The sequence below is a fragment of the Marmota marmota genome, unplaced genomic scaffold (assembly GCF_001458135.2).
Source record: "Marmota marmota marmota unplaced genomic scaffold, marMar, whole genome shotgun sequence".
NCBI classification, from domain to species: Eukaryota; Metazoa; Chordata; class Mammalia; order Rodentia; family Sciuridae; genus Marmota; species Marmota marmota.
The window spans coordinates 1,319,072-1,346,509 of NW_026000130.1; the positions used below are offsets into that span (position 1 = coordinate 1,319,072).

General features: G+C 36.9%; 1 protein-coding gene and 1 long non-coding RNA gene across 2 annotated transcripts in view; both read left to right on the top strand.

Annotated features, from left to right (window-relative positions):
• Ttc28 (tetratricopeptide repeat domain 28) overlaps nt 1-27,438 on the top strand; it is a 583,072-nt gene that overhangs the window by 872 nt on the left and 554,762 nt on the right. The window contains exon 3 of the mRNA XM_048784881.1: nt 7-135. Coding sequence (XP_048640838.1) covers nt 7-135 — 129 coding nt within the window. The remainder of the gene's footprint in view (nt 1-6; nt 136-27,438) is intronic.
• Nucleotides 15,781-16,812, top strand: LOC125611108. Its single transcript, XR_007341230.1, has 2 exons — nt 15,781-15,961; nt 16,469-16,812. It is a non-coding gene; the product is annotated as an uncharacterized LOC125611108 (long non-coding RNA).

A 27,438-nucleotide genomic window follows, 5' to 3' on the forward strand; every position in this document is an offset into this window, starting at 1 on the left:
GCGCGCCTAGCTGGCGGGACCGTTAGCTCGACGGCGGCGCTTCAGCTGCCGCCAGCGTCCGAACCGACCCCAGCGTCGACCCCGGCCCGGAGCCGCAGGCGGCGGGAGCCCGAGTCTCCGCCGGCGCCAGCGCCGGTGAGTGCGTGAGGGGCGCGGGCCGGGAGACTTTCTTTGTGAAACTCCGTCGGTGCAAGCCGGGCCGGGCCTCCGCGGCTGACGAGTGCCCGCGAGGCGGAAGCCACCTCGTCGTCGGGGTTCCAGCCCCTTCGCGAGCCGCTGTGCAGCGGGATCCGGTCCGCCGCCTGCCTCAGTTTCCGCGGGAGTGTTGTGAGTGTGTGCGGGAGCGGGGCCGGCGGTATGCAGTCGGCGCTTAACTCCCGCGGGCCGCCTCCTTGACCCCTCCCCGGGGGGCGGAACCTTGGGACCACGGTCCACTTAAGTGGCAGACTGCATCCTCCTGGAGACAGGTGTCTGCCGCTGGGGAGGCTCAGGTGCTGCCAGCCTCAGATGAGGTTGGGAGGGAGTGAGCTCTCCGACCCGGGAGGGCAACAAGCTGCTGGTGGCTCACCAGAATGATACCAGAAAGCCTTCCGTCCGTCTTGTCCTCGAGGTGTGTTTGGGGTGCCTGTCAAGGTGAAGGCTGCTGAGCGGACTTTGAATGTGGGGCTCCTGCAGGATGGGTGGGATGGTCCAGTGGAGGAATAATTGGGAGCACTTTGTAAAAATACAGCTTGCATGCTCCACTGCAGGCCCACGAGCCCTGGCTCCTCAATGTAGGGGACAAGACTGAATTTTTAGCAGGCTCTTGAAGTTGAAATCAGAAAGGTTTGTCAGGCTGTAGAGAACAAGCTTCCTGCAACCAGGGACCTGCTCTGTTTATACCTCACTGTGGCATCCTGGTACCTTGCACCGTGCCTGGCAAATGGTATATGTTCGGTAAATAGTTATAGGAAGACTAAATGACTAAGGAGTTTGCAACATTGGAACTCTTGAGGCATTTTCAGGAGCTTCTTGAGAGTAGTTATTTTTATTGTGTACTGTGATTTTTCTCAGCTCCCAACTTTTGTCTGGTTATAATGCTGTGTTTTCAGTATGTTCCACTCAAGAGCAGGGTATTTGTTGGTTAGTATAAAGGATCAACTCTGTATACCCTAGCTAGGTTAAAATTGATTCTAAAACAAAGTTCTGAATTAAAAAATACGTATTTCTTTCACTTGGGAACACTAGGCTTACAAGATTTTGTTCATTTGAGGCAGGTAAACATTTATATTTGCATCAAAGGAAATCTGAATTACTGTTTATCTTTTATGGAAAGTTGGCAATTTGCTTAAACTCTGAGTATGTCTAGTTTTTATGTGACGCATCAAAATTCAGATTTATGTTTAGTTCAGAGTCGATGCTAAAATAAAGGTGTTCTATATTTCAGAGGCATTTTTTTTTCATCAAGTTGAATTTCAGTTAGTTGGTTTCACTAAGGTAGGGTTTTTGTTGTTGTTCACTGAACAAAGTATGCAAATATAGGAAGACTTGACTTTCAGATTTGAGAATGCATCTGAAGGAGAAAATTGAAAAATTTGGTGCTGTAGTCTCCCAGTGTATTGTTTTTGTAGCTTATTTGGATGTCTTTTTAAAGTGTCTTTAAAAAATCTTTTAAAAAGCTTTTATTGAGATATAATTTACCTCCCATAAAATTAACCCTGGTAGTGTGTAATTTTGTGGTTCTAATATTTTCATAGTTGTGTAACCATCACCATTATCTACTTTTAAAACATTTTGTCACCCTACAAAAAATTCTTTACCCATTAGCAGTCCTTTCCTTATTGCCCATTCCACCAGACTATGCCATTTACTAATGTTTCTGTCTCTGAAATTAGCTATTCTGGAAATTTTATATAATGGGTTATTATAGTCTTCTGTGATTGACTCTTTTTTCATGTAGCACAGAGTGTTTGAGGTTCAACCATGATGTAGCATGTATAGAACTTTATTCCTTTTTATTACTGAATAATATTCTTTCGAATGGATATACCAGATATCGTTTGTACATTCGTCTGTGGATATATATTTTCCCCCTATTTTGGGCTCTTTAAATAATGCAGCAATAAACGTGTACAAGTCTTAGTGTGGACATATTTTGTAATTTCTCTTGGTGTATCTCTAGGAGTAGAATTACTAGGTCACATAACTCTGTTAAGCATTTTGAGCAACTGTCAAACTGTTTTCTGAGGCTCTACTGCATATTACATCCCATCGCTAGTAATGCACCAGGGTTGCTGTTTCTCTACCGCTGACCAATACCTGTTACTGTCTGTATTTTTAACTTTAGCCATCCTTATAGGTATGAAATGGTATTTTATTGTGGTAGTAATTGTTTTTTTATACTGTGGATTGAACCTAAGGGTGCTTTACCACTGAGCCACATCTCCAAACCTTTTTAATTCTTTATTTTGAGACAGGGTCTCAATTAGTTGCTGAAGCTGGCTTTGAACTTGCCTCAGCCTCCTTCCTCAGCCTCCTCAGTCAGTGGAATTACAGGTGTGCACCACCACACATGACTCAATTTTTTTTTAATATTTATTTTTTAGTTTTAGGTGAACACAATATCTTTATTTTATTTTTATGTGGTGCCAAGGATTGAACCCAGTGCTTCACACATGCTAGGCGAATGCTTCACCACTGAGCCACAGCCCTGGCCCCGGCCCCGACTCAATTTTTTAAATAATGTTCTTTGATGTAAAAATGTATTTAATTTCAACCAAGTCCAGTTTTTTCTTTTATTGCTCATGCTTTTGCTGTCATATCTGAATCCATTGTCAAATACAAGGTCATGAAATATATATTCCTATGTTTTCTTCTGAGAGTTTATGCCTTTAACCAATATTTAGGTTGTTGATCCATTTTGAGTTAATTTTTGTGTATGGTATGAGTTAGTGGTCAAAATTCATTTTTTTCACCTATGGATATTCAGTTTTCCCAGCACCATATATTGAAAAGACTGTTCTCTTCCTCATTTAATGGTCTTTATACCCCTTATTGAAAATCAGTTGACCATATGTGAGTTTTTTTTTTTCCTGAATTCGGAATTCTGTTCTGTTGATCTATATATCTGTCCTTATGCCAGCACCTCACGATTTCATTACTGTAGCTTTGTGATGGATTTTGAAATTAATTGTAACTCCTCCAACATTTTTTTTCCAAGACTGTTAAGCCATTCTATGTCCTTTATATTTTTATATGAGTTTTAGGTTCATTTTATCAATTTCTGCAAAAAAGACAGTTTGGATTTTTTATAGTGATGTGTTACTTCAGTGTGCAAGTATTGCACTTAACAATATTTTCAAAAATATTTTGTTCTGTTTGATGTGGATTGTACATGAACTTTTTTGGGGAGTAGAGAGATGCTGGGAGTGGAATCTAGGACCTTATACATACTAGGCAAGCACTCTACAACCAAATTAAATCTGCAACCCGCCATGAAACTATTTTTAAAATTTTATATTGCACATTGCTAAAAATACAGTTGACTTTGGATTCACTGTGTTTTTTTTTTTTTTTTTGTAGATGGACACAACATCTCTTTTATTTATTCATTTTTGTGTGGTGCTGAGGTTCGAACCCAGTGCCTCATACATAGGCAAGTGCTCTACCACTGAACCCCAGCCCCAGCCCTGGATATACCTTTTAACTTCATCATTTAGTTGTTGTTTATTCTAGTTTTCTTTTTAAAATCTTTCCCCTAAAATTAACAAGAAGAATGGTCTGAATACAGATCTAGATTCATATGTCTTTGTTTGGCTGTGTTCCTAACTAGTTGTATGAGTATTCACAAGGCTGAACTGTTGTGCATTTCAGTGTTCTCCGTACATACAATGAGACAGTGATATCCATCTCAAAGACTTGTTAAATAAAAGAATGTAGGTAGTTGTTTAGAACCTTGCCTGGCATGTGGCAGGGATCTGATGTTTGTTGTTTCCCTTCTGGTAATTAACTCCAGTTAAGGATACCCCCCCCCACACACACACAAAGGTAAAAACAAAGCTGAAAATAACCCAAACAAACAAACAAACAAACAAACAGAAAACCTCCCAAACCACAGGCCCCCTTCCTCCACACAAAACCCAGAAAAAAATAAAACCACAAACAAAACCCACAAACCGGGCTGGGGATGTGGCTCAAGCGGTAGCATGCCTGTGGCCCGGGTTGGATCCTCAGCACCACATACAAACAAAGATGTTGTGTCCGCCAAAAACTGAAAAATAAAAATAAATATTAAAAAAAAAAAAAACCCACAAACCTCTTCCTATCCCCATCACTTTCCTGTAACCCAAGAAATCCTGGTGAGTGCTTGAGGGATGGAGATAGATAAAAGACAAAGTCTCACACACACCACATAGTTGTGTTATAAAAGCATGATAAATCCAGGCTGCTATATAGGATATTTGATACTGTATTTTCAAATATTATTAACAATAATAAAAGTGTGATTCAAAGCTATTCATTTTTACTCCACAGTTCTTATTTAGTGTGCTTTTTTTCATCACTTTTCTCTTAAAAGCTGAAGTAGCATTTTTAAAATTAGATTTGATGGTTACAATTCTTGTTTCATTTGACTTTTTGCTAAATTTTATTTTATTTTATTTATTTAATTTAAAAATTAAGTCTAGCTATGTTAACAGCTCAAGCTGATTTTGAACTCATGGACTCAAGTGATTCTCTTCCCTCAGCCTCTGGAGTAGCTGAGATGACAGGCTTGAGCCACCATACTTATTGCTAATGCTTAAAAATGCTGATGTTTGGCCTGGGGCTGTAGCTCAGTGGTAGAGCACTTACCTAGCACAAGTGAAGCCCTGGGTTCAATTCTCAGCACCACATAAAAACAAATAAATAGAATAAAGGTATTGTGAAAAAAATTCTTAAAAAAATGCTGATGTTATTGTGAAGTTAAATTTAGAAGTAATTTTATTTTGGGTTGGGTGTAGTGGTTCAAACCTGTAATTTCAGCTACTGGGGAGGCTGAGGCAGGACGATCACAAGTTCAGGCCAGCTTGGTCAACTTAATGAGATTCTGACTCAAAATAAAAATGGCTGGGGGTGTAACTCATTGGTAGAGCATGGGGAGAGGGAGCAAGTATTTTTAATTGGTATCAGTATAGTAGCTGAGGTAGAATGTTAATTTTTAAGGGAAGAAACCAGAGATATGATTCAAATATGATGCTTGGAACAAATTGTGTTCATTGAATGTGTATTCACTATGACCAAAGAGAATAATATTTACTCTGTAAATATGGTGATTTTGGAGGTAAATTTTTATTGCTAAAATAATATTTACTTTTGCTAAAATATCTATTTTGTAAATATTATTTTAGCAATAAAAATTTACCTCCAAAACTACCATTGTAAGTATATTGATAACCTACAAATCCACAAATTGATAGTCCATGGATGTTAATATAAGAAAACTTTAAGTTTAAAAATCAAAGCTGATAGTTATTTTTTTAAAAAGTCTCTTACTATTATAAAAACTACATTGTATAAGACTCTAAAGTGGAAGAAGCAAAATGCTCCCATTAGAACTCATAACTTGCCAATACCCAGTGATTACTGCCATCAGTACCTTAATACATACCGCGCTGGAACTCTCTCCGTGCATCTTTCTTTTCTTAAAAAATATTTATTTAGTTGTGGATGAACACACAGTATCTTTATTTATTTTCATGTGTGCTGAGGATTGAACCCAGTGCCTCACACATGCGAGGCAAACGCTCTACCACTGAGCTATAGCCTCAGCTCCTCTCTGTGCATCTTTCTATCAATATTTTTTAACTTTATTTTATTTGTATATTTATTTTTATGTAGTGCTGAGGATTGAACCCAGGGCCTTGTACATGCGAGGCAAGCACTCTACTGCTGAGCCATAACCCCAGCCCTCTATCAATATTTTTATACATAGGAGAGTACATACAACTGTAACCATCAAATCTGGCATTTTAGGGGCTGGGATATAGCTCAGTTGGTAGAGGGCTTGCCTCATATGCATAAGGCCCTGGGTTCAGTCCCCAGCAACACACATACAGGAGAGTACATTGGCATTTTAAATAAAATAAGAAAACTACAAAGTATGTTCAATTTTTTTAAGAATCAGCTGTATTTAGGTAGAGTTTATGTGCCACAGAGGTTACCAATTTAAAGTATGTGGTTCTACAAATTCAGACATATATACAGTTGTATAGTTACTACCACAGTCAATAGAAATGATAGATCATTCCATTTCATTACTCAGTATTACTCTATTATATGTGTATACTACAGTTCATGAGCCATCTACCCATGAATTGATGGACATTTGGGTTGTTTTCCATTTTTTGGAGCTGTGACTAGAGGTGCTATGAACATTTACTTACCAGTCTTTGTTTTGTGTTTCTTTTTTGGGGGAGGGGGTGAATACTTAAAAGTGGCATTGCTGGTTTGCATCACATATGGATACTCTTTTGAAACTGAGATTTTTATTTAAAAAATGTTTATTTTAATTTTTTAAATTGTTTTTAGATATACATGACAGTAGGGTGTATTTTGAAATACATACACGGGGTGTAACCCATTATAATTTTTATCCCATTCTCGAGGTTTAACGTGATACGGAGTTACACTGGTCGTGTATCCATACATGAGCATAGGAAAGTTATGTCCAGTTCATTCTACTGTTTCCTGTTCCCATCCCCCTTTGTTCCCTTCATTCCCCTTTGCCTAATCTTATGAATATGTAACAACTAATCCCAACATTATATATAATTATAATATACCAATGCAAATATAGAAAGAAACTTGAGTCTTTTTTTTTTCAGTCAGTGATTTGTCCTACTTCCCTGTTATTAAATGTGCAGACAATATTCAGAATTTCTGGTCAACCCCAAAATGTTCTTTAAAGCTGTTGGGTCTGTCTAAATCATAGACCATGCCTTAATTAATGTACAAGTCTCTTAATCTGGCATGGTCCCCATTTTCACAACACATTGCATGAGACTCAATGGAAAGACCAAAACAGTTGTCCTGCAGAGTATCTTTCCTTCTGGGCTTCTCTAGTAACTGCCCTGTGGTGTCATTTATCATGTTCTTCTGTTGCCTATGAACTGAAAGCTGTATAAGGGTTGATGGGGCCTGTGGTTGTGATGCCTATAAACCCAGCTACTTGGAGACTGAGGCAGAAGGATCACAAATTTGAGGTCATCCTGGGCACTTATTCAGACCCTGTCTCAAAGTAAAAATAAAAAAGGGTTGGGGTTGTAGGTTGGTAGTAGATCACCCCAGGGTTTAAACCCCAGTATGAAAAAAGGAAAAAAGACTTGATGAATTCAAGATAAATATTCTTTGGTTAGATTCCAGTATTGGTGATATCTACTAAATGGTTCAATATAAGGCTTTGTTACTTTATTACTTAAAGCCTTATCAATACAAAATAAAGTTTTTTTTATCACAAAGATAAAAATAGAAATAAGGCTTTTATCACTAAGAACGTTTTAATCATTGAAAATCATTAGCAATTTCTTATTTTTGAGAAAGTATTCTTTAATTCTTTGACTACTGACCAAAGACAAGTCCCTTTTACTAGAGCAAAAGTAGTAATGGGAGGATTGAATAGGTAGTAATAGTATCTAGTTGGTAGGACAGAAGAAATAGGGGAGTAGTTGTCATAGAATGGTTTCACTGTGACCTCTACTAAAACCCTCTTTTTGTCTCATAGTTACACTGCTTTTAGGAGCGAGCATCTTGGTCTGAAAAACATGCCTTATGGTATTTTAAATGATTAATAGTATGAAGTTAATGTATAATAATCTACATTGTGACTTTTTGAGATTCCATTTGACAAATAGTCGATAATTTATTATTAGATATGATTTATTTTGTGGGTAAATATTTAGGATTACTTAGAAATTGCAGTTGAAAACTGGTCTAAATAATACAACAAACTTGACCTTAACTTCTTAGGAGTAAAAAGAAAAAAAAAAAAAAGTGAGCTCTGAATGTTACTAAGGGAAGGCACCATTATGTACACATTGTGTACTTGTAATTTCCATACTATCGCCAGCTAAGTTTGACCTAGGGGTAGTTAAAAAATTGCTGTGGTATTATTTCAGCTAACTATGGACCTAGTTCAGAAATTTGTTGGTCGCTTGTATATCTTTGATAAATTATTCAAATTCATGTCCATTTTAACTGAGTTGTTCACCTTTTCATCATTGAGTTGTAAGAGTTTTTTAAATATATTCTTGCAAATATTTTCTTCCATTCAATATCAATATTCTTCCAAATTTGGTACCAATAATTTTTGCAATTACAGAATAGCATGAATAATATTACTTTAATAAAGATGAAATTACTGGGGCTAGGGTTGTGGCTCAGTGGTAGAGTACTTGCCTGGCATGTGCGAGGCCCAGAGTTCAATCCTCAGCACCACATAAAAACAAATAAATAAAATAAAGATACTAAAAAAGATGAAATTACTAAGATTAATGTTGTCAATCTACATAAAAGGAAAATAGAATTAGCACTACTTATATTTTGCCAAATTGTACGTATGGAAAACAGATTAGTTCTTATTTTTAGAAGATTATAGACTAGAAGAAAATAGTTTTGTAGATGAGAAGGGGAAAAATGATATAGTAAGTGAAAAGAAAAAGATGTTGGAAAATAATCAAATAAGTAGAAAGCAGAAGCAAATGGAGATGGGAGAAGAAAAGAGGATGATAATTAGATTTACATATTTAGTTTTATTAGTTTTTTTAAAATTATTATTTTTGTGGTGCTGGGGATTGAACCCAGATCGTGGAACATGCTAGTCAAATACTTTATAATTGAGCCACATTCCCAGCCCACTTTTTTTGTGAAATGGATCTCTTTGTTTTGTCCAGGAGAACCCCAACTTCTAGTCTCAAGCACTCCTCCTGCCTGAGCCTCCTGAGTAGCTGGGACTGCATGCATGTACCATTGCACCAGGCTTGGTTATATTAAAGGAGAGATTCTAACAAAATATTTGAATCTCTTTTTAATTGGGCTACTCTTTTGTGATTGAACTCTGTGGCATTAAATGAAGCTGGGATGGATTCAGTTCCTTAGGTTTCAGGGTGTTTGATTATTTTGTTTTTAGCAATTGGGCTGACTGAGTTGTTTAAAGAATGTAGTTTTTGTCTTTTGTCTTTATTTTTGTTTTTGTAGTGCTGGGTATTGAACCCAGGGCTTTTAACATGCCAGGCAAATGCTTTAATCACAGATATGTACACAGCTCACGAATTTAGTTTTTTTTTAAAATTTTATTTATTTTTTAGGTGTGGGTGGACACAACACAATGCCTTTATTTTTATGTAGTGCTGAGGATCTAACCTGGGTCCCTCCCATGCTAGGCAAGCGCTCTACTGCTGAGCCACAATCCCAGCCCACGAATTTAGTTTTAAAACAGAAATACATTTTACTCGACTGCCCATGTTCATGGGCAAGAATTAATATTAAGATGGAATGATTTATAGATTAAATACAATCCCTATCAAACTCACATCTGCCTTTTTTTTTTTTTGGCAGAAACTGACAAGCTGATTCTAATATCCATATAAAAATTCATGCTCTCCAGAATAGCCAAACTAGTCCTGAAAAAGAACATAGTTAGAGGACACATACTTTCCAATATCAAAATCTACTGCAAATTTTCATTAATCAAGATGGTGTGCTAATGGCATAAGGATAATACATAGATTAATAGAACTGAGAGTCAGTTGACACCCCCTACCCGCAAGTAATGGGAATTGAACCTAGGGGCATTCTACCATGAGTATATCCCCAATCCTTTTTATTTTATTTTTTAAATTTTGAGATTGAGTTTTGCTAAGTTGCCTAGGTTGTTCTCAAACTTGCAATTCTCCTGCCTCAGCCTCCTGAGTAGCTGAGATTACAGGTATTTGCCAACACACCTGGCTGGATTTTGGAATTTTTGCATATACATAATGAGATGTCTTAGGGATAGGATAGAAGTCTAAACATGTAATTCAGGTTTCATATATAGCTTATACACATTGACAGAAGGGTTTTATACAGTATTTTTAGTATGCCTGTGTTGTGCTGCGAGGTCAAGTGTCAAATTTACCACTTGTGTGTGTTGTCATGATGGTGCTCAGAAGGGTTTAGATCTTGGAGTGTCAGATTAAGGGTGTTCATCCTGTAGTGCAGAAATCATTCAATTGGGGAACAAATGATTCTGTACGGTTTGATATCCACCTGCAAAAGAATGAATTTGAACCCTTCCTTCATACAGGCACAAATATTAACTCAAGCCAGTCACAGTGGTGCATGTTTGTAATCAGCTACTCAGGAGGCTGAGGCAGGAGGGTCACAAGTTTTGAGGTCAGCCTGTGCTGACCTGTCTCAAAATAAAATCTAGGAAAGGGTGGGGATGTACTTGGTGGTAGAATGCTTGCCTAGCATGCTTGGGGCCCTGTGTTCATTCTGTAGCACCATCCCAACCCTCCCTGCAAATTAACTTAAAAGAAATAACAAAGAGCAAAATCAATACAACTCTTGGAAGGAAACACTGTAATAATTTTTATGGAATAAATTTTGAGTTAGGCATCGATTTTTTAGATTTACCAAAAGTACAAAGAAAAAAGTGGTTAATTTGGATTTAATCAAAATTAAAAGGAGAGGGCTGAGATTGTAGCTCAGTGGTGGAGTAGTTGCTTGCATAGGTGAGGCACTGGGTTTGATCCTCAGCACCACATAAAAATAAACAAATAAAGGTTAAATTCTTAGAAAAAAATGTAAAAGGGTACAATCAGGGCTGGGGATGTGGCTCAAGCGGTAGCGCGCTTGCCTGGCATGCGTACGGCCCNAAGAAAATTAAAAGAAAACTAAGAAAATGGGGAAGATATTTGTAAGAATATATAAAGGATACAACTTAGTGATAGGAAGATGAACAACTCAGTTAAGATGGACAAAGAATTTGAATAGACATTTGTCAGAGAAGATATATTAATGACCAAAAAGCAAATAAAACAGTGTGCAGCATCGTTAGTCATAGGGAAATTAAAATGTGAAATAGTGAGATACCACTTCACTTCTATTAGGGTGGTTTAAATGAAAAAGACAGTAGCAAGTGTTGGTGAGGATGTGGAGAAATTGGACCCCCTTATACATTGCTGGAATGAGAAATGATGCAGCTACTTTGGAAAACAATTTGACGGTTGCTCAAAATGTTAAGCATGAACTTACCATGTGACCCAGTAATTCTAATCTTAATTAATTCTTTTTTAAAATAGTTTTTTGTAGTTGTAGATGGACAGAATGCCTTTATTTTATTTTTTTGTGTGTGGTGCTGAGGATCGAACCCAGTGCCTCATGCATGTTAGACATGCGCTCTGCCACTGAGCCTCAGCCCCAGCCCAATTAATTAATTCTTAATCTTAGGTATGTATCTGAGGATAATGAAGATATTTGTTCACACAAACACTTGTACCTGAATGTTCATTGCTTTGTTATTCATAATAACCCCCATATGGAAGCAGCCCACAGCTGTTAGTGAATAAACAAAATGTAGCATACCTAAATAGTGGAATATTATTTTTGCCATAAAAGGAAGAAGTACTGATTGAGACATGACACATCAAAGGTGAACTTTGTAACCATTCTGAGTCAAAAAAAAAAATCACAAAAGATCACATATTGTGTTTGTGTGAGATAATTCAGCATATGCCTATACATATGCCTCTATGCTCTATACAGAGAGTGGATCAGTGTTTGCCTTAAGCTGGCTGGGAGTACAGCTAACTTGCATGGGATGATAAATGTATTCTAAAACTAGATTGTGACACTGGTTGCAAAACAACGAAAACCACTGAACTGACCAGGTTAAATGGGTGAATTTTATGATGTGTGGTATATATGTCAGTAGTGGTATACAAAGAATTAGAAAATGAAAGGAATACGTCTTATTCTTAAAACATCATGAAAGGTATTCTCATAAAATCTTTGTTTGCCTTACCCTCTTCAGTTTTGTTTTCACTAATAAGTGATAAAATGAACAATTTCTTGATCCTGTTATCTATGGCTGTATTATGAAGTTAAAATCTAAATTCAACTGTGGTAGTTTATTTAGAGTATATACATATAAAAAATTTCAAGCACATGGAAAAATAAGAGTAAATCCAACAATAAACCTTTATATTTTCTCATCACTTCAGTTTGATAAAATTATTAACATTTTGCCAATAAATGGGCACAGTGTATTTAAGAAATAGTGGAATAAAGATTTGTCTCTAGAAAACAAATATCCACCATTTATTTAGAAAATACCTGATATTAAAATGGATAAGTTTCTGTGAATTTGAAAAAAATGTCATGTGAACACATTAGGATATCTGAGCTTTCCTTGCAACAGGCCTATAAATGAACATTTTTTTTGTACAAGCATGTTAACTCTTGTGCTTATGAGATTATTGTACATTCTCGTAGAACAGAGGAAACTGTCAATTTCACAAGGCTTTCCCTGTGACTTCCCCTCTGTAGGAGCTGAGTTTTCTGATTTTTTTATTAATGTAGTGTGATATTAGAGAGTATGTATTTAATAAGGCCAAGCACTTAGGTGGGATTGTAACTTATATTTTGGAATTAACCGGTCAAACATCTAGGAATACTTTTCTTTTACTTCAGGAATTTGCATGTTACCAGTGTGAATTCAGGCACTTGTGTTAGACATTTGATCTTGTGTGTAGTTTCTTATCATGAGGAAAATTATGTTGCAGAAGGTTGAACAGTTTGCTGAGAAGGCACTAAAAACACAGCCATAGTTACTTCCATTCATTATGTATGTTTTTGCATTGGCTTTTGTCTTAGATCCATGTGGTTTTAGCTTATGTAGAAACTGAATTTTTGATTGTTGCTCCACTGCCAAATAATGTTTTGTTAAATTCATTGTTTCCAATTTCCATAGAGATTTATGAAAATTATTTAAACATTGTTCCAGAATGAGCATGGTGGTGCAAATCTGTGATCTCAGCAGCTTAGGAGGCTGAAACAGGAGGATTGCAAGTTCAAGACTAGCCTCAGTAACTTAGTAGTGAGGCCCTAAGCAACTTAGTGAGACCCTGTCTCAAAATAAGAAATAAAAAGGACTAGGGATGTGGCTCCATCCGTGGTAAATTGCCCCTTGGTTAAATTCCCAGTACCAAACAACAACAACAACAACAACAACAACAACAAACTTTTCCATATATTAACTACAAAATCTAAATATATTTTATGAAAAATGAAAATTTTTATTAGACATATTTGGAAGAACATGTAAATTACAAAGTATTGTGTAGAACAGCTTACTTTCATAAGTGTAAGTGTTTCAGATTTTTATTGCTAACATACTCTGTCAGGTTCTGTTGGTACTTCATATTATCAACTAACTTAATACTCACAACAACCTTATGAAGTAAATACTATTATTATCTCCTTTTTACACACAAGGAAACTGAGCTACAGAAAAGTTAACTTGCTCAAGATCACTCAGCTAAGAAGATGAGTTGCCCCAGATCTTGATTTGGCAGTCTGACTCTGGAGTCTGTGCTCTTAACCATTGTACTAGATAGTCTTTGATTTGTATGATCACTAACAATAGTGATCAATTATAAATGCCTACTGCTGGAAAATGACACAGCCAGTTCCCGTGGGGATTTTGTTAATACCTAGTTTTTGTGAGTTTTAAGATTATGTTGGTATGGTATTCTAGAATTTGAATCTAGGATGATTCAAGAGTATTTGAAACAAGGGCTCAGCGGTAGAGCGCTCGCCCAGCTCGCACGAGACCCTGGGTTTGATCCTCAGCACCACATAAAAAAAAAATAAAAAAAAAAATAAAGGTATTGTGTCCAACTAAAGTTAAAAAAATATTATAAAAAGAGTATTTTAAACAAATTAAAAGATAAAATTTTAAAAAGAATGGGTATTGATACTGTTTCTTATTATTGTTGTTTTTGCAGTGATGGGGATCAAACTCAGAGCCTTATACATACTAAGCAAGCATTCTACCATTGAGCCATATCCACAGTCCTCATGGACTATTAAATAAAAATTTTTTTTCAGTACTGGGTATTGAACCCAGGACTTCTTGCAAGTGCTCTACTACTATATCCTCAGCCCCCCTTTTTTTGTAGTTCTTGGTATTGAATCCAGGCCTCCAGACACTTATTTTTATAGTTGAGACAGGGTCTTATTAAATTGCCAAGGCTGGCTTGGGGCTTGCAGTCCTTCTGCCTCAGCCTCCTGAGTAGCTGGGATTATAGGCTTGTGCCACCACATCTGGTTAATATATTTATTTATTTAAAATTATTTTAAAAAATTTTAAAAATCTTTTTGGGAACTGGGATTGAACCCAGGGGTGCTTACAACTGGACTACATCTCCAGCTGAGTTGTTGACTTGATAAATTGCCTAGGGTCTTGCTAAATTGCTGAGGCTAGCCTTGAACTTGTGATCCTCCTGCCTCAGCCTCCTGGGTTGCTGGCATTATAGGTGTGTGCCACCATGCCCAGTTTATTTATTTATTTATTTTTAAAAATATTTTTTTAGTTGTAGTTGGACACAATACCTTTATTTTATTTATTTTTATATGGTGCTGAGGATCAAACCCAGCACCTTGCATGTGCTAGGTGAGCACTCTACTGCTGAGCCACAAGCCCAGCCCCAGTTTATTTTTTTAAGACACAGGGTGTCATTATTTTGCTCAGACTGGCCCCAAACTTCTGGGCTTCAGTGATCCCCCTGTGCAGCCTCCCCAGCAGTTGGGACTGTAGGTATACACCACCATACCTAGCTGCTGCTTCTTTTTTTTCCTCTTGCCTAGCTATTTTTAGTTTTATATTCTCAACCCAGCATGTTTTTGAGCTTCAGTCAATAGAAATAATGGTTTTTCAAAATAAACTGCATACATCTACCATGAATAGATTTACTTCTGATTTCTGAGTGAGATAGTAGTGAAGGTAGTAGTTTCATTTTGTAAGTGGAAGATTATTTCATTGCCTTTAGTCTGTTCATTTTCTCCTTTATTGTTTAGGGCATGAGAAGTATATTGCAGATTCTTTGCAAAGTCTTGAAAAATGTCTGTGTGTGACAATATGATATTCCACAGGGCTACAAATACAGATGTAACTTTTTTTTTTTCATACTGAAAATTGAAGTCAGCGTTTCTCTACCACTCAGCTACACCCCCATCATTTTCTTAAAATTAAAAAAAAATTTTTTGAGTTAGATTTTTGCCAACTTGCTGAGGCTGTATTCAAACTTGCAGTCTTCCTGTCTCCGTCTCCCAAGTTGCTGGAATTATAGGCAGGTGTCACTGCACCTCATCAGATATGAACTTTTAAAAACATGTAAGAAAATTTTGTTCAACTGAAGTTGCATTTCAAAGGCTTCTTTAGATTTAGAGAGCATTGCCTGCCGCAGTCTGGCTGGGCACAATCAGGAGCCACTTGTCAAAAGAAACTAACTTTATTTTTAGAACCACACACGCCAAACAAAACAGCCTCTCAGGAAAAACCCTCAGAGCCTCAACTGCCACTACCGGCTTTCCACAAGCCTCTCTCTCCCCCCACAAGCTTCTCTCCACCTCCCACAATCCTCCTGCTCTTGAGGCCGATTGGCTGGGTCACGTGGGCGGAGCCAAAAAAGTCCCCCAATGAGCAGCTCCGTGGTCTGAAAGGGCAGGGAAACAGCCCAATGAGCATCACCGCAGAGGAGCCAATCAGCTAGATGTTGCTGGGGCCGCTGTGAGCCAATCATCAGCCGGCAGCTGGAAGTTTGCTGGGGCCCCTTCGGCTGTGGCTCTCAACAATTGCCTATTGTGGCATTGTAACACATGTCGTGATCCTAAGCGTGGGCACTGGAGTGTGATTGCCTGGGTTTAGTCTAAAATCTTTCACAACTTTGCGATATTGGATAAGGTATTTAACTTTTCTTCACCTTATTGCTGTCTATAAAGTGGAAATATTGCTATGGCCTACTTCACAGTGTTGCTATGAGGATTGGATCAATTCATACATGTATACTGTTTTAAACAGTTCCAGGCATGAAGTAAGTACTAAGCAAGTGTTAGATGTGGTGGTTGTTTTACTCTTCAGAGTAGGAGGAGGTGATTAAATGTTAGATAGGGATTGATGTCATTGATTGTGATCCTTTACACAGAGTGTTAGATTATTAAACAGTTTGTCTGACCTTAGAATAGAGAATGTTTTGCTAGTTAAATTATTGTTCTTTTAGCTCCAAATCTATTTATTTATTCTGCCTTGTGATCCTGAGGCCCAGACTCCACAAGTCACATTTCTGCTTGGCTACCTGCTCCCTGTTGCAACAGCATTGACTGCCTAGAAGAGGAGGGAGGGACTTGCTTTTTCTGCTCTGCTTGCCATTCCTGTGACTGCTGCCCTAACAACACTTCTTCATCCCTGCAGCAGCAGTACCTTCCTGTAGCAGTTGCTGGATCCAGTTTGCAGTTTTTCCAAGGACCAGTTTCATCAAGCTTTCTTCAGAGACCACTAGCGCCAACCAGCACCGCTCTTTAGAGGCCTGGGTCACAGGCACATTGGTCCCCTACTTGGAAATCTGAGACATCAGCACCAGCTGAGCAGTGCCTTCCCAGAAGTCTGAGTTTGAGTTCCTGAGTTCTTCCTCTAAGCATTTGTTAGCCCTGCGCTAGGGGTGGTAGTTGCTTCCTGCAGTTGTCAAGACTATGATTGCTAAGAGTTCTTTTTTTTCCCCCTTTAGCCGTGTACTGAAAAACTTGAAATTCAGTTAACAAAATCTTGTATTAAATTCTCTTTGTTCAAATAACTGGTGTGGTTTCTGTCCTCTGACTGCATTCTGGCTGATAGAGGTGGTAATAAGTAGGAGTCCATGTGGGTTCACTTAAACACTTGTGATTACTTTTTTTTTTTTTGAAGGAGTAATTCTAAGATGATAGTTTATTTTTTCTAAGTAATTTGATATATTATCTCATGATAATCTTATGGAAAATATGAATCTTTTGGATTTAATGATAGTAAAGCTGAATTACATAATCATAAATTATGATATGTGATAGAAACTTGTAGGAAGTCTGCACCAAGATGCAGGACTCTATTTTTAAAAAATCGAATCTTATGTAATAGTATACTGTTTCCTGGATGAAGGCATGTTTGTTGAATTTATAGTTTTCACAAATATGAGATAGATATTACACCGAAAGAATTAGGATTCAAAGTAGTACTGACATACTAGAATGATATGATGAAACCACCAAAATATTCTATGATCTGGAAGACAGGAACCATGTCTATTTTCTTTTTTTATGTCCAGTCTTTTTTTTTTCCTTGGTACCAGGATTGAATCTAGGGTGTTTTACCACTGAGCTATATCTCCAACCCTTTTTAATTTTTGTTTTGAGACAGGATCTTGCTAGTTGCTTAGGGCCTCGCTAAATTGCTGAGGCTGGCTTTGAACTTGTGATCCTCTTGTCTCAGCCTCCTGAGATGCTGGGATTACAGGTATGTACCACCACACCCACTTACATCCAGTCTCTATTAAATGCCTGGTACAGAAGTATGTGCTCTGTAGTTGAATATATTGACAAATCAATGGGCTGGGTATGTGGCTCAAGCAGTAGCGTGCTCGCCGGGCATGCGTGCGGCCTGGGTTCGATCCTCAGCACCACATACAAACAAAGATGTTGTGTCCGCCGAAAAACTAAAAAATAAATATTAAAATTCTCTCTCTCTCTTAAAAATATATTGACAAATTAAGGCAAAATTCATCAATCATAAATGAGGTTCTGCATTTGGGTTCTAATATTTGTGAACAAGTTTACTTATCAGTAATTTGTGGGAAAAGAGGTTGTAACTGTAACAAGAACTAACGATATTCAATCACTGATGAATACAGCTGTAGTATTCATTAAAGAATATAGAGTATTAAAATATAGAAAGCTGATAGCTGTTGCTTCTCGGTTCTGAGTTTGAGTCTACTTTTGGAAATCATATTTTTAGAGGAATGTATTAGTTAACTACAGAGCATCTTAAAACATGGCTAGAACAAGGGATGAACATTTGAGGGAACTTGGGGTATTTAAATAGCTTAGTGAGGAAACATTTCCCACTTCTTACCTAAGGATTTGCTGTCACTGCAGATGGCTAAAGTGACAAATTTGTGATAACTTCTTCTTCTTTTTTTAAGGATATACTAAGAATGCCTATAATCCCAGCTATTCAGGAGACTGAGGTTGGAGGATCACTTGAGCCTAGGAGTTAGAAACCAACCTGGGTAAACATAGTGAGACCTGTCTCAAAAAAAAAAAAAATCCCTAAAGGATATCCTGGGAAAACACTGGACAGTGAAGGAAGGGAGAAAGACTGGTGTGTATGTGTATATTGCTATGTCTGTCTATCAATCTATCCATCTGTCTATCAGTAGATCAATCTTCTTTTTATTGTAAATAGGTAACTTTACAAGGATAGAAGTTTAGCACACAACAGTTCTAAACCACAGAAGCTATAGAGGCAAACAAAAGATGTGAAAGCAGTGAACAGTATCTCAAGCAGAATAATTAATATGGTGTTTTAGGGGATGTAGGAGAGGAAAAACTTCTACCCTCTTAATTAAGTGAAGGGGGTCTGCAAATTAAGCTGATGAGACATTAACAGAGAAAAAAGGTTTATAGTATGCATATGGGAGCTGACTGAAGAAGTAGCTGGTTTATTAAATGCATAAAGTTAAAGCCTTATATCCCTAACTAGTAGGCAAAAAAGAATAGGGAGATACAGTTTCTGTGAGAAGAAATAGTTTCTTTAGACAAAACAAATGAGTTTTTAGAATTGAAGGGAAATAAGAAAGTTTGTGGAAATCTCTTGTTTATACAGGTACCAGTGATCTCTCCATCTCATCCAGGACCGTGAAATAAAAGTGTATTTATGGAAGGATTATTTTCATATTTCTTCCTGGGGTTAAACTTGCCCCGAAAAGGGAATTTGTGATAGCCTCATTTCCCAGAAGTTACTATTGAGGGAAGCTCCTAGATAACGGATAGTAATACAAGTGATTCTTGTCCCTGGACATGCAAATGATTCTTTCCATACAGAGGGGCAATTGATTTTCTTCCTCTCCTAAAAAGGCCAGTTTTGCATATATCCAAAAATTAATTTCAGCATTCCTGATTGTCTGTACATGTGTTGTCCTTTGAGTTCTCCTCTGAACTGGCTGTTGTATTTTACTGGGTCACTCATTAAGGAGTGAAAGTTTTTGATGAGTTAAAGTCTTTGATGTGGGATCATTTGATATTTGTGTGAGAGTTATGATCTTATCATTATGAAAATAGGAACAGGGTTCTTTAGTAGATTTTATTCACTGGTTCCCCTCTCAAAGCCTATCAGCAAAGGAGGGGATGAAAGTACCAAGTTCAGAAATCAGTAATACCCTCATGGATTTTTATTTTTCACAATTGCTGAAGATAATGCTTTTAAAAATCGAATGGCATGTGATATAAAGTATTCATATCTATGTTACATGTTTAAATTGCATTTATTTGTAATGATTGAATTTAAACTTTTAATAATTAATTTTGACCTTCTATATTTGGATATGTTATTACATGTAAATGAAGCAAACTGTTTTCTCCATTAGACTTAAAAGAAGGAAGCTGGCTATTTACCAAATAAAATAGTAATGATTTATTTATAACTATCTCAAGTAAAATCAATAGTGTAGAGATGCAGAGGTTATGAATATCAGAATTTTGTTGTGATAAATCTCCAAATTAGTTTAGATTGTGAGTATATATTTGTGGTGTAGGTTCTGTTATTGACAGATTGAAACTGTGGGAATTAACAAATAAATGCAATTTTAGTGTTATAAAAACTATAAACTGGGAAGTGAATTTTTTTTTTTTTTTTGTACTGGGGGTTGAACCAGGAGGCGCTTTACTGTAGAGCTACATCCTTAGCCCTTTTTATTTACTTAAAAAAAAAAATTCCAGACAGGGTCTTAGAGCCTGGCTCATTTGCTGAGGCTGGCCTCAGACTTCCGATCATCCTGCCAAACCTTTGCAAGTCTCTGGGATTGTAGGCCTGTGCCACCACACCTGGCTGGAACTGGAACATTTTTAAATGAGCAAAAGTAGTTTTAGACATAGTTTTAGCATGGCTTGTTCAGGCTGTAAGAAAGATAGGCCTGAGTAGTCTTTCATCATTTCCCAAACTACAGGGACAATGTTTTATCAGATCTTAATAGGCATCCAAGAAGTGCATAAAATATTGTGTTTTCAAATAATTCTGAGAGGAGGTATAAAATGGTTAAGAGTAGGGACTTCAGAGCCAGACAAACTGGATTTGAATTATAGCTCTACAGTTAATTCCCTTGATACGTTCACTTCCTCCCTTTTTGTTATTTAACCTTTGTCTTCCTTTGCAGTAGTACAGCTTCATAGAGATTTTGAATAGTAAACAAGTGAACATCTATAAAGCACTTAGAATAGTGACAGGCACATACTAATTGTTCATTGATTATAACAATAATCATTCTTTTAAAAAAATTTTTTTTTCAGTTGTCAATGGACTTTATTTATTTATATGCAGTGCTGAGAATCCAGTGCCTCACACATGCTAGGCAAGCACTCTACTACTGAGCTGCAACCCCAGCCCCACAATAATTATTCTTTTTTTTTTAAGAGAGAGAGAGAATTTTAATATTTATTTTTTAGTTTTTCGGCGGACACAACATCTTTGTTTGTAGTGCCCAGCAGTAAGGACTGTCATTTTCTTAATTAAGAACCTATAAAGTAAAATTGTATTAAGTGATTTGAGTGAATAAAACATTAANTTAAGAGAGAGAGAGAGAGAGAGAGAGAGAGAGAGAGAGAGAGAGAGAGAATTTTTTTTTAATATTTATTTTTCAGTTTTTGGTGGACACAACATCTTTATTTTTATGTGGTGCTGAGGATCCAACCCAGTTCCCTGCGCATACCAGGTGAGTGCGCTACAGCTTGAGCCACATCCCCAGCCCCCACAATAATTATTCTTAATGGGAAACACTGTATATGCTATCTGATTTTTGGAGGCTCACACTATATATAAGCATATTAAAGGCTCTAATGAAGTCATGCAGTAACCAAATCTATCTTCCTCCAAATTATTATAAAGTATTGGCAAGAATTGATCAGGAATCAGCTAAGGCTTTCGTATCTTAAGAAATGAAACTTTAAAGGTGTGGGTGAGGAATTTCAAATTATTTACATTAATTCCTTCCAAGTTGACCATGGAGTAGCTTTTCAAGGATGCGTATTTTTTAAAAATATTTTTTTTAGTTGTAGATGAACACAATATCTTTATTTTACTTATTTATTTTTTACGTGGTTCTGAGAATCGAACTCAGTGCTTCACACAACAAGGCAAGCGCTCTACCATTGAGCAACAACACCAGCCCCAAGGATGCCTTTTTTTAAAAAATATTTTTTAGTTGTAGTTAACACAATACCTTTATTTTATTTATTTATTTTTATGTGGTGCTGAGGATCAAATCTAGGGCCTCACATGTGCTAGGTGAACGCTCTACCACTGAGCCACAACCCCAGCCCAGTATGCCTATTTTTTAAAATCTATGTTTTTCCTATTTTTTAAAAATTGGTACATTAGGCTTGTGTATAATGGTGGGATTTGTTGTTACATATTTGTACATGCACACAATATAACAATATAATTTGGCTAATATCACTCCCCAGTATTTTCCATTTCCCTGTCGCGATAGGCACAAGTGCAACATATGCAGTCGAGGGGAGAAATAAAGAATGTCCATGTGCTAATTCCCTTTTTAATGTTTTATTCACTCAAATCACTTAATACAATTTTACTTTATAGGTTCTTAATTAAGAAAATGACAGTCCTTACTGCTGGGCACTACAAACAAAATAATTCAGGCTGATAAAAGCAATAAACACAACTAATTTGAAGCAAACAAATTCTAAGTTATTTCTAAGCACCTCAAACACTCTTAATTATGGCAGACCTATTACAGACATTCCCTCTGCATGCTAAGCTTAAGTGCTAGATTTAAAGTCTTAAATCTTAGGCCTTAAGTCCAGCAGATGCACTCACTCAGAATGCAGGGATCCTCAAGAACTGATGGAGGCTTCTCCTGGTATGGAGTTGATGGCTGGCTGAGGAGACGGTTATAAGGAGAAGTCTCATTTCTCACCAGGGTCAGGAGACTGCTGTAGAGTTTGAGAGCAGTGAGGACAACACAGAGGATCAGGCAGATGATGATGAGAGTTGGGATGTCAGTCCAGGTCCTCATCAAGCTGTCCAGCATGTGTGCCTCAGTATTGGGTAGCTAAGTGTCCGTTCATTTGTTCCATTATTTTTACTAAATTTTGGGAGCTTCTGCTCGCTCTATGGGTCCCTATCAGCTGTTACCAGGTTTCTTAGTGACATCTTATGTCTTAAAGAGGACATGTGGTCTGGTGGTTTCCGCCCTGAGACCCCTCTATCTCTTATCAGGATTATGACAAATGACATGTGACTTCACCCTGACTCTTGTTAGGGTTATGGAAAGTGACTTGCTTTTATCGGGCTGTGCCTGATTGTCATATCGGAGGGCTCTGTGGCTTGCTGGGTGAGACTGCAGTTTATTTTAAGATGGAGTTGCTTAGGCTAAGGCCTAAGGCCATCCTTACACCCTCTCTTCCTTCCCGGGTGCCTTTCCTCTATTCTCAAGAATGCCTGTTAAGATCATTTAAGGGAGTTTGAGAAGTACTTGCCTAGTGTCCTGGGACCTGGGAATTTATTAAAGGATAAGTGGCAGTTCTGCTTTAGGATTTGGCTTTGTAAGAGCTTATGACCTCTGGTCTAGGCTGATGATGTAGCTTCTCTGTTTCTTTTTGACAGCCTATAAAGCTCTAAACCTGCTCTGTCTAATAGTACTTTCTGTGAAGATGGACATTTCTGCATCTGCACTGTAGTTTGTTAGCCACTAGCTATCAAGTGTGGCTATTGTGCACTTGCAGTGTGACTAGTACATCTGTGGAACTGATTCTTTAATTTTAATTTGGTAAAATAAAAATTTAAAGAGCCACATATACCTGGTGGCTGCCATATTGGTAAATAATTTGGATCCCATTTACTTTTCTTACCTTACACACTTTTACTTTCTATTCTGCACTTACACTGACTTCTGCCCTTTCTCCAACATGGCTAGTCCTTATTGCCTCCCCCCTACCTTTAGACACCTAAATCCATTTCTATCTGCATGGCCAACTTTACTTCCTTCTGATTAGTTACTCTTTGAACTGGTCTTTGATCACTTGTCTAATTAGGTGCAGCCTGTGTAGGAGGACTTCTTCCCCTATGGAAGCTCAGGGCTTGCAAGACATAAAGAACTGCCTAAAGCCTAATTTTCACAGATGGAGTCAGTGTTTTATTTATTGATTTTTAACAAGCCACTTACTTTGTTTTTTCTCTGGATTTTTATTCTGTAGTGCTTAGGAGCTTACCTGGCATATAAATAATCTTATTATGGGTCTGGGGTTATAGCTTAGTGGTAGAGTGCTTGCCTAGCATGTGTGAGGCACTGGGTTAGATTCGCAGCACCACATAAAAAATAAATAATAAAACATGGGTATTGTGTCCATCTACAACTAAAAAAAAATTTAAAAAATAATCTTATTGTATTCTAGCTCTGGAGTATTTGCCTAACCTAAGGCCTTAAGTTTTATCTCTTAACATATTTGACCCATTCCCTACCTCCACCTATCTTATTATCTTTCTTTCACTGTTGGCTAGGTTGCACTGCAGGGCAAACCCCTTTTAAAAAATGTTTGTTTTTTTCTACTCCACTTTCTTTTAGATGAATCAAGTTTTAATATGATTTTATTATTTTTCTCTTAACTTGCTAATTACGTTTTCAGTCATAATTTCCTTGACTTGATTATATTACAATGCAAATCCTTGATTTAATATAGTCTAATAAAATTAATAATTTTACTCTTTACTTGGGTCTGGTAAAACCTTAGAACCTTGATAAAATGTGGCATATAGTTCTACATCATCAGGACTTTATAAAATGCAGAGTCTCATGCCCCACTGTGAATGTGTTGAATCTGAATCTGCCTTTTAACACAGTCCTCAAGTGATTACCTATATATTAAGGCTTGAGAAACCATATAGAACTTTAGCTCTATTTCCCACCTCCTACTTATTGTGCTATAAATATTTTAAGCTTCACATTACAGTTATTATTTTGCATATATGATATTCATTTTTATTTATTCTTTCTAGTATTAATCATTTCCATGTTTCTCTCTGGGATAGTTTTCTTTCATTGTTTATTTTAATATTTCTTTTAATGTAGACCTACTGTTAATTCCTGTTTTTGATTCATCAAGTTTTGTTTTACTTTTATTTTTAAAATTGAGATATATTTCACATATCACAAAATGCACCCATGTTAAAGTGTACAGTTCAGTGGTTTTTAGTGTAGTCACAGTGATATACAGCAATCACCACTATCTAATTCCAAAACATTGGCTTACTCTTAAAAGAAATTCTGTGCCATTAGGAGTCATTCCCCATTCCTCCCCTGCCTTTTTAAAAATGTTTTTTTAGGGCCTTGGGATGTGGCTCAAGTGGTGGCGCGCTTGCCTAGCATGCGTGAGGCACTGGGTTCGATTTTCAGCACCTCATAAAATAAACTAAAGATGTTGTGTCCACCTAAAACTAAAAAATAAATATTTAAAAAAATTTTTAGTTTTAGGTGGACATAATATCTTTATTTTATTTATTTATTTTTTATGTGGTGCTGAGGATTGAACCTAGTGCCTCACGTGTGTTAGGCAAGCGCTCCACCATTGAGCTACAATCCCAGGGCCCCCATGTCTCCCTTTTGCTAACTCCTGGCAACTACTAGTCTGCCTTCTGTCTCTGTAGGTTTGTTTATTATGAATATTTAACACAAAGAGAATCATAGAATATGTGCAGTCCTGCATACTTTGTGTCTAGAGCTTCTTCCACTTCACATTGACATTTACAGGGTTACATGTTGTAATATATATTGGTATTTCATTTTTTGTGGTTGATTTAATATTCCATTGTATGGTTTTGCCACATTTTGTTTATTCATCAGTTGATGGACATTTGGATTGTTTTCACTTTTTGACTGTTATAAGTAATGTCTCTCAACATTTGTGTACTAGTTTTTTTTTGATACTAGGGATTGAACCCAGGGGTGTTTAACCACTGAGCCACATCCCTGGCCCTTTTTAAATATTTTATTTAGAAACAGTATCTTTGCTGAGTTGCTAAGTTGCTGAGACTGTCTTTGAATTTGCAATCCTCCTGCTTCTGCCTCCCGAAATGCTGGGATTATAAGCATGCACCACCGCACCTGGCTACTAGTTTTTATGTAGTTTATATTTTCAGTTCATTTCAGTAGATGTCCTGGAGTACACTTAATAGGTCATAAGATAACTTTTATCTTTTGAGGACTTGCCAAGGTGGTTTCCACAGCAGTTGCACTATTGTGTATCCTACCAACAATGTGTAAGTGTCCCTATTTCACCTTCGTTTTTGAAGAATATTTTCTCTGGGTATAGAATTTTAGGTTAGGTCCTGTTTCAGTTTCCATCTTTTCTGTTGAGTACACAGCTTATAGCTTATTTGAAGGAAATGCATCTCCCCCGGCTTTAATATTTTCTCTATTTTTGTGTTTTAGCAGTTTGACTATGACGTGTGCAGTGGTGATTTTCTTTGTGTTATCTTGGGGTTGGATGAAATTCTTAAAGCAATGTGTTCAATATTGCTTTAAAGTTGTTGTCTTTCATCAGTTTTAGAAAATTTTTGGTCACAAGTTATTCAGAGTTTATGCATGTATTATGTCAAAATGAACTCCATTATGTATAACCTTAATGCACTAATAAAAACATTAAAAAAGATACTCAAACAGTGTTCTACTACCTTGTCTCTCCGTTCTTTCCAGAATTTCAGTCATATATGTATTACACCTCTTTCTTGAGCATGTTACTTATGTCTTTAGTATGCTCATCTTACCCACTCTCTTTTTATTTTCTGTGGTTCAGTTTGGGTATTTTCTATGGATCTGTCTTCTACTTTATTAATCCTGTTGCATAAAATCTTGCTAAATCTAAATCCATTCATATAGTTTTTAATTTCTGGTATTATATATTTTAGTTTAGCAAGGTACATTGAATTCTTTATTCCGTGGTCAATTCTCTAGTGAAATTTGTACATGTCATCTCTCTCTCTTTTTTATCTTGTGGGGATTGAACCCAGGGTTGCTCTTTCACTGAGCTACATTCCCAGCCCCTTTTATTTTTTATTTTGAGGGTCTTGCCAAGTTCCCCAAGCTGGCCTTGAACTTGAGATTTTCCTGCCTTAACCTTACAAGTCAATGGGATCACAGGTGTATGCTACTGCACCTTGCTTTAAAAAATGTTTTTTGATAGGGCCCTGCTAGGCTGGCCTCGACTCTTGGGCTCAAGCTGTCCTCCTGCTCCTGCCTTGGCCTCTTTTGAGTAACTAGGACTACCATTGCACCTGGCCTGTTTTTTTTTTTTAATTAAAAATTTTTTTTAAAAAAAATTTGTTTTTTAGTTGTAGTTGGACATGTTACCTTTATTTTTTTTTAATGTGGTGCCAAGGCGAACCCAGGGCCTCGCACATGCTAGGCGAGTACTCTGCCACTGAGCCACAATCCTAAGCCCGCCTGTTTTGTTTTAATAGTAGATAACTAACATATGACCTTTATTGACCCATATGGTGCTTTTGTGTGAATTTGAAAATGGCCTATTCCCTAGGCAGACTAACTTGTGAGTGGAGAGTGACTTTGTGTGATTTAGAAAATGAAAGCCCTTTCTCTAGTCTTGTTCAGCTCTGGGCCAAAATCCAAAGGCAAGTTTCTCAGCCAGATACTCTTAAGAGAATGAACAGATCTTACACTTCTATATGAGTACACTGATAAATAAAAAAGCCAGCTATGCTCTGTTTTCAGAATGATTTTATATTTTAAAGAAAGTAGGTAATAAATGCATCTATTGAAATATCAGATAAACAAAAGTAGAGTCTCCTTTCACCCTGCTATTCAGTCTTCTAATAATTCTCTTTTGAGGCAGTCTAGTAGTTTATTTATTGTTTCTGGTCTATTTAATCCATGTTTGTTTAAGCACATAAATGTGTATACTGGTGTACATTATTTACTTCCAATTTTTCATGAAATATAACTTATTCTAAACATCCTTTCTGCATCTTGATTTTTTTTCTTTCCATATCCATAAATAAAACCTGCCTCATTCATTGGATTGGATTCATAGTATCTAGGTTAGTCAGCTTTTTGATGCTGTGACCAAATACCTGGCTAGAACAATTAGAGAAGGAAAAGATTATTTTATTTT